Below are 12477 nucleotides of genomic sequence, written 5' to 3'. Positions count from 1 at the left end.
TTTTTTTTTCCTCCCAGAGAAGGCAATGGCACCCCACTCCAGTACTCTTGCCTGGAAATTCCCATGGACGGAGGAGCCTAGTGGGCTGCAGTCCATGGGGTCTCTAGGAGTCGGACATGACTGAGCGGCTTCACTTTCACTTTTCACTTTCATGCACTGGAGAAGGAAATGGCAACCCACTCCAGTGTTCTTGCTTGGAGAATCCCAGGGACAGGGGAGCCTGGTGGGCTGCCGTCTATGGGGTTCACAGAGTCGGACACAACTGAAGCGACTTAGCAGCAGCAGAATATTTTTTTACTATATGGAACTGCAGAGTTTGCAAAAAGTACTGTTTGATCAGCAATATAGAAAAAAAATCTTTGAATATTCATCATCAGCTTTATAAGATTAGAAGAGGATTTTAAGAAATTGGGCTTTTGCCACCTCAGAAGAGAAAAACCTGGTTTTCTCAGATCACTTGGAGCTGCTTATGAGCAAGCATCCTAGCCAGAAACCAAGTCCAAGTTCAAAGTGTCTACAATAGCTGCGCCGGCCTCAATTCTGACAGTGCCTCCACCACTGCACTCGGGCTGGGGAGAAACACGTGTCTGGGTAAAAAGAGAGATAAAGGGAACATCTGTTCTCACAATATGGGCTTGTTATCATAGCTCCTTTAAGTACCGAAGCGCTGGCTCCAAGAGCATATTTTCTCCAGCACAGAAACTCCGCAAGGCTTGGTCAATTTTCCGAGGGTTCAGGGACAGGTTGTAAATGAGATTGTAGTTGTGAATGAGGCGTCTGGCTCGTTCCTTCTCTAGGACTCCTGTCATTAGGTCGGGTGAGTGAGAGGTTTTTTTAAAAGAGAATGGAGAAAACACAAAACAGGAAAATGCATTAGTTTGAATGACTTCTGAGCAAAAATTAAATGCTAATATTTTGAAACTTTAAGCTTTAAAAACAAAACATATGACATCCTAAAAAGATACAGTCCTGACCATGTGTCATAGATGCTGAGAGGAATTTGACAGTGATCTGGGGGAGAGGGGATGGGGTCCAATAAAATCCATAGGTAGACTCTAAAACAATTTTAGCTTGTTCTTTGTAGCCATAAAACTTTAAGAGACCAATTTTTGAAAATGGTGGGGTGCCTGCTAAAAACACTTCATAATTGCTCTGGTTTTATGTTTATCTTATTGAAATATCCAAACACATTCCTAAACATGCAGGATTTAAATAGCTCACTTTTATGCATTTCGGGAAATGTATTTACTGTGACTCCCTCGAGCTTGCTGTGTGATTACAGGTAAATCATCTAACTTCTTGTGGCTTAGAGTCTAAATCTGTGGAATAGAGATGGTGGTACTTATCATCCCAAGATACACTTTAGTACCCACATGTTATGTGTAGCAATGCTGATGTGCTTTTCATGCTAAGGGTAAGCAGATTTTGATAGTTGCAGAGGAGTTTAAGTGTAGAACACGATAACAGCAAAAATCAATAACTCATTGATAAACCTTGATTTGTGAGTTTATAAATGTCACATACTGTGCCTGGGAATAGACAGGATATTGAGAAGGGGTTTGTTACCTTAGAAAGATCTCCAACCAGTCAGGATGATAACAGAAGCAGAAAATTAACTAGAGTGCAACAACAACAATATTGATTGATATTCATATACAGCATTCACCATGTGGCAGGCATCCCTCCAAACAACTTAACCAATATTGACTCACTTAATCCTCACAACAACTCATTTTGCAAAGAGGGAAACTGAGGCATGGAGATGAGAATTCTCTTGCCCAAGGTTGTGCTTAGTCCTTGCATTTAATCATCACATTGTATTATAGAATGAAGGGAAAGAGATTGTTTCAAGCAGGGCTCAGATAATTTTCTAAATATTTTCCATGAATTGTGAACATCTACACTACAGGTATCATATCATGTTATAGGGGTAAAGGATATATCCCTTGCATGTTGTTCTTCTAGTCTCCTGTATTCGCATAAGTTGTCATAATGATTGTGACATTTTTTCTCAGAGAATCCATAGGGAGTGGTCCCCTGGTCATTTTGTAGAAAACCATGGCCAGTCAATTAGTGTTGGGCTCTAGTGACACCTGTCACCTCTGTTTAAGCTCTGTTTTTGTTCAAACGTGCAACGATAGTTGAGTGTCATGTTCTCCTCTGAACTACTCTCTAATGAGTGTTTCTAACAGTGGACTGCAGACAGCTGGGGTCCTAGTATGACTTATTCCATCCAGTTTTATTCGGTCCTGTCTTGTCCCTTCCCATCCCATCCTATCCTATTCCATATCATCCTATCCCATCCTATCCTATTCCATATCATCCTATCCCATCTCACTCCATCCCATTCTGTCCAGTTTGCTGTTTCTTTTCAGGTTTATTTGTGGTCTCTTTCTCCTATGATAATGTTGGTCCTTTCCTCTGCAGAAATATCTTTCTTTGAGTTGGTCAGTTGCATCTTTGCAATTTTCTGGATGGGGTGGCTGCTGTTGACCTGGTCTAGGTTGGACCCCTCAAGACATTTCCTCATACTCTACCTCTGCAAATATAAGTCCTATGCTTTGGAGTATGCCTGACTGAGAAAGACATTTTAACTTTTTGAGCCTCAGTTTCCTTGACTCTAAAATATGAATAATTAAATTGGATGAAAATGAATAAAATTATAAGTGCTTACCACAGTGTTAGGACTATAAAGCACTTATTAGTGTAGATACTATGACAGGATGGTTATAATAGTTATGTCATCAACATTATTTAAAACCCATGGGAATATATTTTAACTAGAAGAGATTATTTGTGTATAATTTATATTTTAATTAAAAATTAGAATTAATGCTAAGAAATACATATAAGAATCACCAATGGTGGTGTTGGGGGCCTTTTCTTTTATCTTCTAAGCTTTACCATTAGTAGAGGATTTGTAGTATTAGACAAAAGTCCATTGGCTGAAATTTATTTCTGTCTGATTTGCTGTCATTAGGGAATGCCCAAAACAACTGCATAAAATAACCTTTACAATCCCTCTTAGTGTTGTCAAAGCCTGTCCCTATCCCACCAGAACCAAAATGAAATCAGCAAGAACCTCTTTACTATCCACTTCATTTTACAGTTTGTAAAGAACTTTAAAATCTCCCTGGATCCTTTCTCAAATCTGGGAGATATGTTTTATTTTTATCAGTTTTACTATTTTACAGATGAGGAAACAGACTTGGAGAATAAAAGTGACAGCAGTTGGTGAAGTCTGAACTTGAATCTGGTTAAAAACACACAAAGAAACAAACAAACAGAGCAACAAGCCAAATCTCATGCTCTTTCCAGTATGTCATGGGAGTCTGGTATAGAGGGAAGTTCAGTAGAACTGGGGTTAGAATTTTGCCTCAACTGCTCACTGGCTGATATTTTATCACTTTGAGTTTGGCTTCCTTCTCTCTAAATAAGAACATTAATCCTTTCAGCAAGTGGTTGATGTGAGGAATTAGTGATGCCATGTATACAAAGTCCAGACCCATGCAGAGAATATCCTTGAGGGCTCTCTTTGCACTCTGCCTCTTTGAACTCTAAAATATTTTCTATTTAGCCTTTAGTTCACTGGGAAAATTCCAAATCCACCAGTCACTCAGACATTTATCCCAACCACCCATCTTTCTTTAGAAAACATGACCAGCTATTCATAGTCCTTCCTTATTCTTTCTCCTCGAGGATATTTTCTTGACAACCCCCATTAAAGAATAAGCACAGAGTAGGTTCCCAGAAATGCTAATTTAATGATGGATGTTCTGCCTTCAGCCTGGATAAAGAACACCCTGCCCTACATATTTCCTTGCACATAATAAAGATCACTGATTCATCATTGGGCAGAGTAGGGATCATCTACTCAGAGTCTAGAAGAAGGCTGTGGTGGTCTGCTAAATACTGTGGCTAATAAACCAAGAAGATGACCTCAGTTAATCCTCTTTCCTCATTAAAGATAGTTATAGATGTTTCCAGATCTGGCTGACACATTCCTTGGCTATTGAAGAACTAATGAATTTCATAGAAACAGAGAAAACAGGCATAAATAGTGAAAAGGCCATGAGAAAGTCATTTTAAATCTGCCAGAATCTGCCCCAAAGTCAACAAAACTGTGTTTTTCCCCCAGAACAGTTCAGAAGTATGAGAAAGGTCCCAGTCTTTGGGGAGTCTCTTAGCAACTAAGTTTATGATCTGTCATCAATCATCAAAACTCAGCATTTGTTTCTTTAGAAACATCTTTTCTCTCTGCTTGAGTTTTGGTTTTGTTTGTAACCCCATTACCACTCTTGCAGTTTTGCTATGTATACCTAGACTGATGACTATTTCAGTAACCTTTTGATCTCCTTTTCTCCAGTATCTTCCCTAAATGATCCATTTCAGCTTTCACAGTGTTCTCCTCTAGTTGAAACTTGGTGAACACTGGGTAGAAAATTAAGCTCATCCCAGCCCACAGGATTCACAACACGGTATCAGCTTCACCATCTGGTTCAACATGACCTTCAGTCTTTCTTACTCTCTTCCCCACCATACTCATTCTTGCCTTCTAACCTTTGCAGAAGATGATTTCAAAGTCTTCCATACCTCTCCTTCCAAGTTCAGCTCAAGTTCTTCCAATGAGCCCTCTCTGAGTACCTGCCCACATTACATAGTGTACTTAAGAAAAAAATCTCTTCTGTCTTTTCTTTGAATTCTTTAGCTCTAGTTTGTGTCTTCAATTATAATGCTTTACTATAATCTGTCTTTAAAATTTTTGTTTTACTGGCATTGAACTATTGCCAGCCTTTAGGTAAGCCTTTACCTAAAAGTTCTTTGATGAGACAATGTCTCATCCTTTCTGGTTTTCCTCTTGGTCTAGCCTCTAGCACAGTGCCAGGCTTATAACAGAAGTTTAATAAATGAGTTTCTAATTCAGCTAGATGAATTTTTCATCTAAAATTTTCATTCCCCCCTCTCTTTGGTATAGTTATTAGAAGTCCTTGGGTATTATATGATATTTATATTTTATGTGATCTAGAATTCAAAGCAAGATGAAACAAAAACATTACAGAGAATGAAAAAGTCTTAGTATTGTTATATGATCACTTCTAGAAAGTACTAATGTGCACATTAACTCTTTTTTGAGATGTAATTGATATTAATATATCACATTGTATACGTTTAAGGTGTACAATGTGATGATTGATACACATGTATATTATAAAATGTTTATTAAAATAAGGTTGGTTAACAAATCCTTTACCTCTCATAATGACCATTCTGTTGTTGTTGTTATGGTGAGTCTATTAAAGCTCTGCTCTAATAGTAGCTTTCAAGTACACAACACAATATTGTTAATGAGAGTCACCATGATGTATGTTAAATCCTTGTAATTTATCTTCTAGCTGAATGTTTGTACCCTTTGACCAACATTTCTCTGTTTTTCCTGGCAACCACCATTGGTGGTATGGAACTAGAGTGTTCCGTATTTTTAGACTCCATGTATAATGCTAATTCTTCATGAACACAGTATGTAATTAAGCACAACAATTTTAGTGCATATGTTTTTGTATCTGCTCCCTCTTTTCCATTCCATGGGTCTCTGACCTAGTTCTGAATTTCATTCTCTCTCACTTAGACATTGCAATAACATCCTTTACTCTTTTTATGCTTTAAATTTCTCCTTCATTCTCCACATAGCCATCGAGGACCTTTATGAAATACAACTTCACCATATCAATCCCTGCTTAGAAACTCAACATGCTACTCACTGTCTTTGAATTAAATCCAAATTCCTTGGTCTGTTATCTAACACCTTCCTAGATCTGATCCCATCCTATAGTTTCACCTTTTTCAATTAATAGTCTTCTTAATGGCACTTATATTCTATTCAAACCAAATTCCTTGTATTGAGCTTCATACATAATGCTTTGCTTGGCTGACTTGCACCTTTACCAGAAAGGGCCCTCTATTTCATTCCTTTGTATATAAATGGTACTTTATCTTTAATGAGCAATTTCAAGCTAATATAACCTTTCCTGATCACCTCACTATGAAGGAATTCTCCTTTCTCCGAATGCCCGCGTAGCACCACCCTCTAATGGCATTTATTACCTTCTATTTTGGGTTTAGTTATTTATGAACATTCACTCATTTGTTCACTCAAAAAAAGGTCGAACAGAACTGTGCAATGTGCCAGGATAAAAAAGGAATGTAGTCTACTGGGTGGATAGTAGGAAGTCCCAAATAGAAAGATACAATATAGAAATATGATAATGGGTGTTAAAGAACTCTGAGAGGCCGATAAAGGTTGGCCTAGATCTGTCTGGGGAAATCATGAAAGTCTCAGAGGAGTAGAGCTTGAGTTCCAACCTAAAAGATGTTTAGACACTAATTAGCCAGGTGGACAAAGTGAGGAGCTGGCAGGGGGTGGGGTAGTTAGAGAGGCAGATAGCTCAGGTGGAGGGCGTAGGTTTAGAAAAGGCATAGCCACAGGAGAAAGCAAGGCACGTTTGAGGAAGGCAAATTAATCATTATAATGGGAATACAAACTCCTGTTAAAGAGTTTAGAGGTCAGCCTGTTAGCAGGTATCCTGAAGATTTCAATCAGGGGAGTTACATGATTGGATTGTGGGTTAGACTCAGAGAAACTGTCAGCAACCTGGTAGGGGATTCATGTCTGATTTATCTTTTTTTCCTGATTGTGCTCAGCACAGTGCCAGGCACATGGTTTATGTACAAATTATATTTATTAAGAAGTGAAAGAAAGGGAGGTGTCCACTTACAGACTGCAACACAAATAGAAAGGTATATGATTGCTTCTATGTCCTGGCTATTGTAAATAGTGCTGCAGTGAGTACTGGGGTGTATGCATCCTTTCAAATTACGGTTTTCTTTGGTATATGACTAGGAGTGGGATTTTAGGAACATACGGTAGCTCTGTTTTTAGTTTTTTAAGGAAACTCCATACTGTTCTCCATTCCCATCAGCTGTGTTGGAAGATCCCTTTTATCCATACCCTCTCCAGCATTTATTATTTGTAGATTTTTTGACAATGATGGCCAACCATTGTAGTTTTAGCTTACATATCTCTAATAATTAGTGATGTTGAGAATCTTTCCATGGGTTTTTTTTGTCAACGTGTATGTCTTCTTTGGAGAAATGTCTATTAGATCTTCCACTCATTTTTTGATTGGGTTATTTTATTTCATATTGAGTTGCCTTTGCTGTTTGTATATTCTGGAGATTAATCCCTTGTTAGTTGCTTTGTTTGCAAATATTTTCTCCCATTCTGAGGGTTGTCTTGAATGGATAAAGAAGATGTGGTACATATATACAATGGAATATTATTCAACCATAAAAAGAAATGAAATAATGCCACTTGCAGTGATATGGATCAACCTAGAGATTGCTATACAGCCAGAAGTAAGTCAGAAAGTGAAAGACAAATACTGTGTAATATTGCTTATATGTGGAATCTAGAAAAATAATACAGATGAACTTATTTACAAAGCAAAAGTAGAGTTGCAGATACAGAAAACAAATTTATGACTACCAAGGGGAGAAGAGGGGATGGGATAAATTGGGAGATTGGGATTAACGTATGTGAAAGTGTGGAAGTGTTAGTTGCTCAGTTGTATCCAACACTTTGTGACCCCATGAACTGTAGGCTCTCTTTCAGTGGAATTCTCCAGGCAAGCATACTGGAGTGGGTAGCCATTCCCTTCTCCAGGGTATCTTCCTGACCCAGGGATTGAACCCAGGTTTTCTACATTGCAGGCAGATTCTCAACAGTCTGAGCCACCAGGGAAACCCTTAACATAAATATACATGTATATATAAAATAGGTAACTAATAAAAATCTGCTGTATAACACAGGAAACTGTATTCAGTGTTCTGTGGTGACCTAAATGGGAAAGGAATCTAAAAAAGAACGGATATATGTATAACTGATTTACTTTGCTGTACAGCAAAAACTAGTACAATGTTGTAAAGCAACTATACTCCAACAAAAATTAAAAAAAAAAATTTGTGGATCCCAGTGTAAAATGAAAAAAGAAAAAAAAAAAAAAAAGAAAGGTGTATGAACTGTAAGCTGCACACTTCACCTGTATTACTCAGATCACACAGATAGAGGGCGTTTTCTAGCTTCCTGAACCTGTCGATCCATGTCTCACATTCTTCAGCTGTGTTTTTCATCACAGGACTGACAGAAGGCTGTGAGATTGGCCTGATCTTCAAGGCATTCAGGATATCTTTGGGGGCTGAAGTCTCTGCAGGTGGGTTTTCTGGTTTCAAATCTTTTTCTGGAGTTTTCTACCAAAACAACACAAACATCTCACTGGTAATGCATTCACCACCCAGAGCTCCCCCAGTTTCTTGGCCAATGACAAGGCTACACAACTAGCAATATTTATTGTAGGTCTGTCTTGTAAATCTGGAGGATGGATTTCAAGTCCTCAGTGCTATAGGACCATATCTGCCAAGTCTTACTGGACACAGACTACTATGCTGAGTATTTTCTTTTTTCTTTAAAGGAAAGGTAAAATTGTGACTTTTATTCAGCTTGCATTTCTATTTTACACAGAGGTTTTGTAACTAGCTAAGATTTTTCATCATGTTCTACTCTGCCTTATGGGGATGCATAGACAATGCTTATAATTTCTTGGTGGGAAAACTTCTGAATCCTTGAGTGTAAGATTCTTAACAAAAATGATCTAAGCAATAATGTGATGTTACCTTGGATGTGTGGGCTCACTGTAATGAATCAGGGTGCCTCTAGCTTTGCATGTCCTGTTCATTTAACAAAGGAAGCTGAGGCCCAGCGTGGGGAATAGACTTACTGAGATTGTACGGTTAATGGTAGACAGAAAACTAGATCAAGGGTATAGAGATTATATAGTCTCATCTTTGTATCCTAAACTCATGTCCAGTACAGAATAGAGATGTTTTTAGAATAAATAGACAAATGAGTTTCAGTAGTTCCATGAAGGACATTCTGTCACCTGCCATGTAAAGAGAGTGGGCATTTATTGACCTGCCCAACCCCACTTTTCCAGGAATTACCCCTCCTGTTGATCCATATGGTTGTAGAGAGAAACATCATGTGTCTAAGCACATAGTGCAGTGCCGGCTACTGGACATCTAATGCAAAATGACCAATAAATACAATATCCAGCGATTTTGGAACCACTTGTGAGAGTTAAAGGCAGAGATAGGAAAACAGAGATTATTTTGGGTGAGAAGTGAGAAGAAAGAGACAGAGAAGGGATATGAAACTAACATCAGAGAAGAGAGAGGATATGAGAAGTTGTGATGATGTTCAAAATTCAAGTCTCTGATTTTAATTTGTTATGTTTCTATTGTTGGATATAATTATATATATATTATTATATATAATTGTTTATATATTAAATATAAATTATATACACAATTTGTTTTGTAAATAATTATATATGTAAAATATGCTCCAATTTGTATGCAGGTCAGGAAGCAACAGTTAGAACTGGACATGGAACAACAGACTGGTTCCAAATAGGAAAAGGAGTACGTCAAGGCTGTATATTGTCACCCTGTTTATTTAACTTCTATGCAGAGTACATCATGAGAAATGCTGGACTGGAAGAAACACAAGCTGGAATCAAGATTGCCGGGAGAAATATCACTAACCTCAGATATGCAGATGACACCACCCTTATGGCAGAAAGTGAAGAGGAACTCAAAAGCCTCTTGATGAAAGTGAAAGTGGAGAGTGAAAAAGTTGGCTTAAAGCTCAACATTCAGAAAACAAAGATCATGGCATCTGGTCCCATCACTTCATGGCAAATAGATGGGGAAACAGTGGAAACAGTGTCAGACTTTATTTTTTTGAGCTCCAAAATCACTACAGATGGTGACTGCAGCCATGAAATTAAAAGACGCTTACTCCTTGGAAGGAAAGTTATGACCAACCTAGATAGCATATTCAAAAGCAGAGACATTACTTTGCCAACAAAGTTTTGTCTAGTCAAGGCTACGGTTTTTCCTGTGGTCATGTATGGATGTGAGAGTTGGACTGTGAAGAAGGCTGAGCGCCGAAGAATTGATGCCTTTTAACTGTGGTGTTGGAGAAGACTCTTGAGAGTCCCTTGGACTGCAAGGAGATGCAACCAGTCCATTCTGAAGGAGATCAGCCCTGGGATTTCTTTGGAAGGAATGATGCTAAAGCTGAAACTCCAGTACTTTGGCCACCTCATGCGAAGAGTTGACTCATTGGAAAAGACTCTGATGCTGGGAGGGATTGGGGGCAGGAGGAGAAGGGGACGACAGAGGATGAGATGGCTGGATGGCATCACTGACTCGATGGACGTGAGTCTGAGTGAACTCTGGGAGTTGGTGATGGACAGGGAGGCCTGGTGTGCTGCGATTCATGGGGTCGCAAAGAGTTGGACACGACTGAGCGACTGATCTGATCTGATCTGATCCATCTGATAAATTAAGGTGGTTGAGTTGGTTGTGTTAGTTGCAATCCAAATGTTCTTAACTAATTTGTCACAGAGTTAGGCCTCCCACTTTGTACACCATCTTTGCTTCTCCCAACTTTCAAATACCTGGATTTCTCCATCCTTGTCTCAAACTTCTCACATATAAACTGTGGAGATCCTACTATTCTAAAGAATAGTAATTTCAATAAGAGGCCAAGTTAACAACAAACATGAATTCAGTAGATCCATGTAGATCCATGCTGGGGGATATGAAGAATCATCTTGTTTGAAATAATATAATGCTATACAGAATTGTATCCATATGGATGACCAGTGACCAGGACATTTTAAGAGATTAATGTATAAGAGTTCTACTTTTATAAAATCAATTTTGAAAGGAGCTGAAAGTTTTTATAAAGTAAATACCGTAGGGATTCTTATACTTTTTAGAGCTTTGGACTACTTTAGAAATCCAATGAAAGCTTCAGATAATCTACTCAGATAAATGCACATTTTCATAGGATTTGTATGATTTTAGAAAGTTCAAAGAGGTCCTTGGGGTTGAGGAACTGACTTTAAATAATTACATATTTCTTCGGACATTTCCACACTCTCTTTGACCACTAAAGACAGGGAATGGGGAAATTTGTACGGGCCTGAAATGACAGGCTTAACCTAGTAGGTAAGTAAGTAACTAACACACCCTATACTGTTTTGGTCCCACTGTGCCAGGATGAAGTCCAAATTCCTTTCTTGGCCCTTGAAATCATTTAAGTTCTTATTCTTGCTTCTCTTTTGATGTATGCATCTTTTTCTCCAGCCACATAAAATGGAAAAAAATAAAGCTGCTTGATACTCTTATGCCTTTTACATGCTGTTTCCTCTGCTGTAAAAGTCCTTCTTGCCCTTCTATGCCTCGATGCATTGGGCTCCTATTCATCCTTCAAGGCCCAACTCATATTTCACTCCTTGTGGGAGGCCTTCCTTGACAGCCTCAGGCTAGGAGAGGGGCAGTTCTTTGTAGCTCTTTTATCTGTCATAGCACTTATTATGGGATAGTGTGTGTTAGAGTATCTCTCCCCTCCCCCAGAGATCCAGAGGCTGGGCCTGTGAGATAGTCATTTATGTATCTACAAGTTTTGGTTAGTGACTGTCACACAGTAGGTTCTCAGGATATGTTTACTGAATGAATAAGTGAATACATAAATGAAAAACTTTCTCTGGGATAATCAGAAAGCTGCTTTACCAAACCTCTGCTTCCGTTTCCCTTTCTAAAAAGTGAGACAATGAATGCTGCTTATTATAGGAATGTGAGAATCGATTATTGCAGAGATGCAGTAAAATCTTCAAACGAGGCAAGAAAAAGAGCAAACTATATATTTTTGATAATCTTACACACAACAGACTTAACACTCAAGGAGAAAAGCATTTGCTGTTGTTTCTTGCATGGCAGAGGCATGCCAAAATGGATACTATTTTCTAAAATATTTCAAAGTGTGAAGTGTATGAAGAGGCCTCCCGTCATTTGAAGATGAATTATGTTCTAATCCAGGCATTTAAAAAAACAACAACAGAGAAACTCAGGCTGTTTTTCAATTTTGTCTGCATCTTCTGGCTAAGTGCTGAGAATATTAAAAAGAATTTTAACTGCTTGCCAGATTTTCTTTTTTTAAATCAAAGAGCCCATTACATTTTGAAATGTGATGTCTGGGGAAAAGGTCACCCTGCTTCTGGAAGCTGGATTTAAGATGTTAAAATAGGCCTCACAACCACCCTTTATTTTGATGGCAGTTGATGACTGGTCACAGGCTTTCGAAGGACACTCGTTCACATGCTACAGATTCAATGTTTGGGGGGCCAATGGCAAGTCGGTCACTGAGTGGTGATGAGAAGTTTCTGCAAGCGTACATGCTCAGACAGAAATCAACCATACTCTTGGAGTTATTCTGTTTCCCTTCTCTGCTTGAGTAGAGTCTCAAAGTCAGAGATGGTCTGATATTGAGGTACTGGGTGGAAATCAAAAATT

At 38.5% G+C, this 12477-nt stretch overlaps 1 protein-coding gene across 1 annotated transcript in view; it reads right to left on the bottom strand.

Moving 5' to 3' along the window:
- Positions 1–244: 244 nt before the first annotated feature.
- C6H1orf87 (chromosome 6 C1orf87 homolog) overlaps positions 245–12477 on the bottom strand; it is a 95332-nt gene continuing 83099 nt past the window's right edge. The window contains exons 11-12 of the mRNA XM_044944908.2: positions 8097–8304; positions 245–802 (exon numbers count right to left, since the gene is read on the bottom strand). Coding sequence (XP_044800843.2) covers positions 642–802; positions 8097–8304 — 369 coding nt within the window. The 3' untranslated portion in view covers positions 245–641. The remainder of the gene's footprint in view (positions 803–8096; positions 8305–12477) is intronic.

The sequence above is a fragment of the Bubalus bubalis genome, chromosome 6 (assembly GCF_019923935.1).
Source record: "Bubalus bubalis isolate 160015118507 breed Murrah chromosome 6, NDDB_SH_1, whole genome shotgun sequence".
Lineage (NCBI taxonomy): Eukaryota > Metazoa > Chordata > Mammalia > Artiodactyla > Bovidae > Bubalus > Bubalus bubalis.
This window is presented reverse-complemented; position numbering and strand designations above follow the sequence as displayed.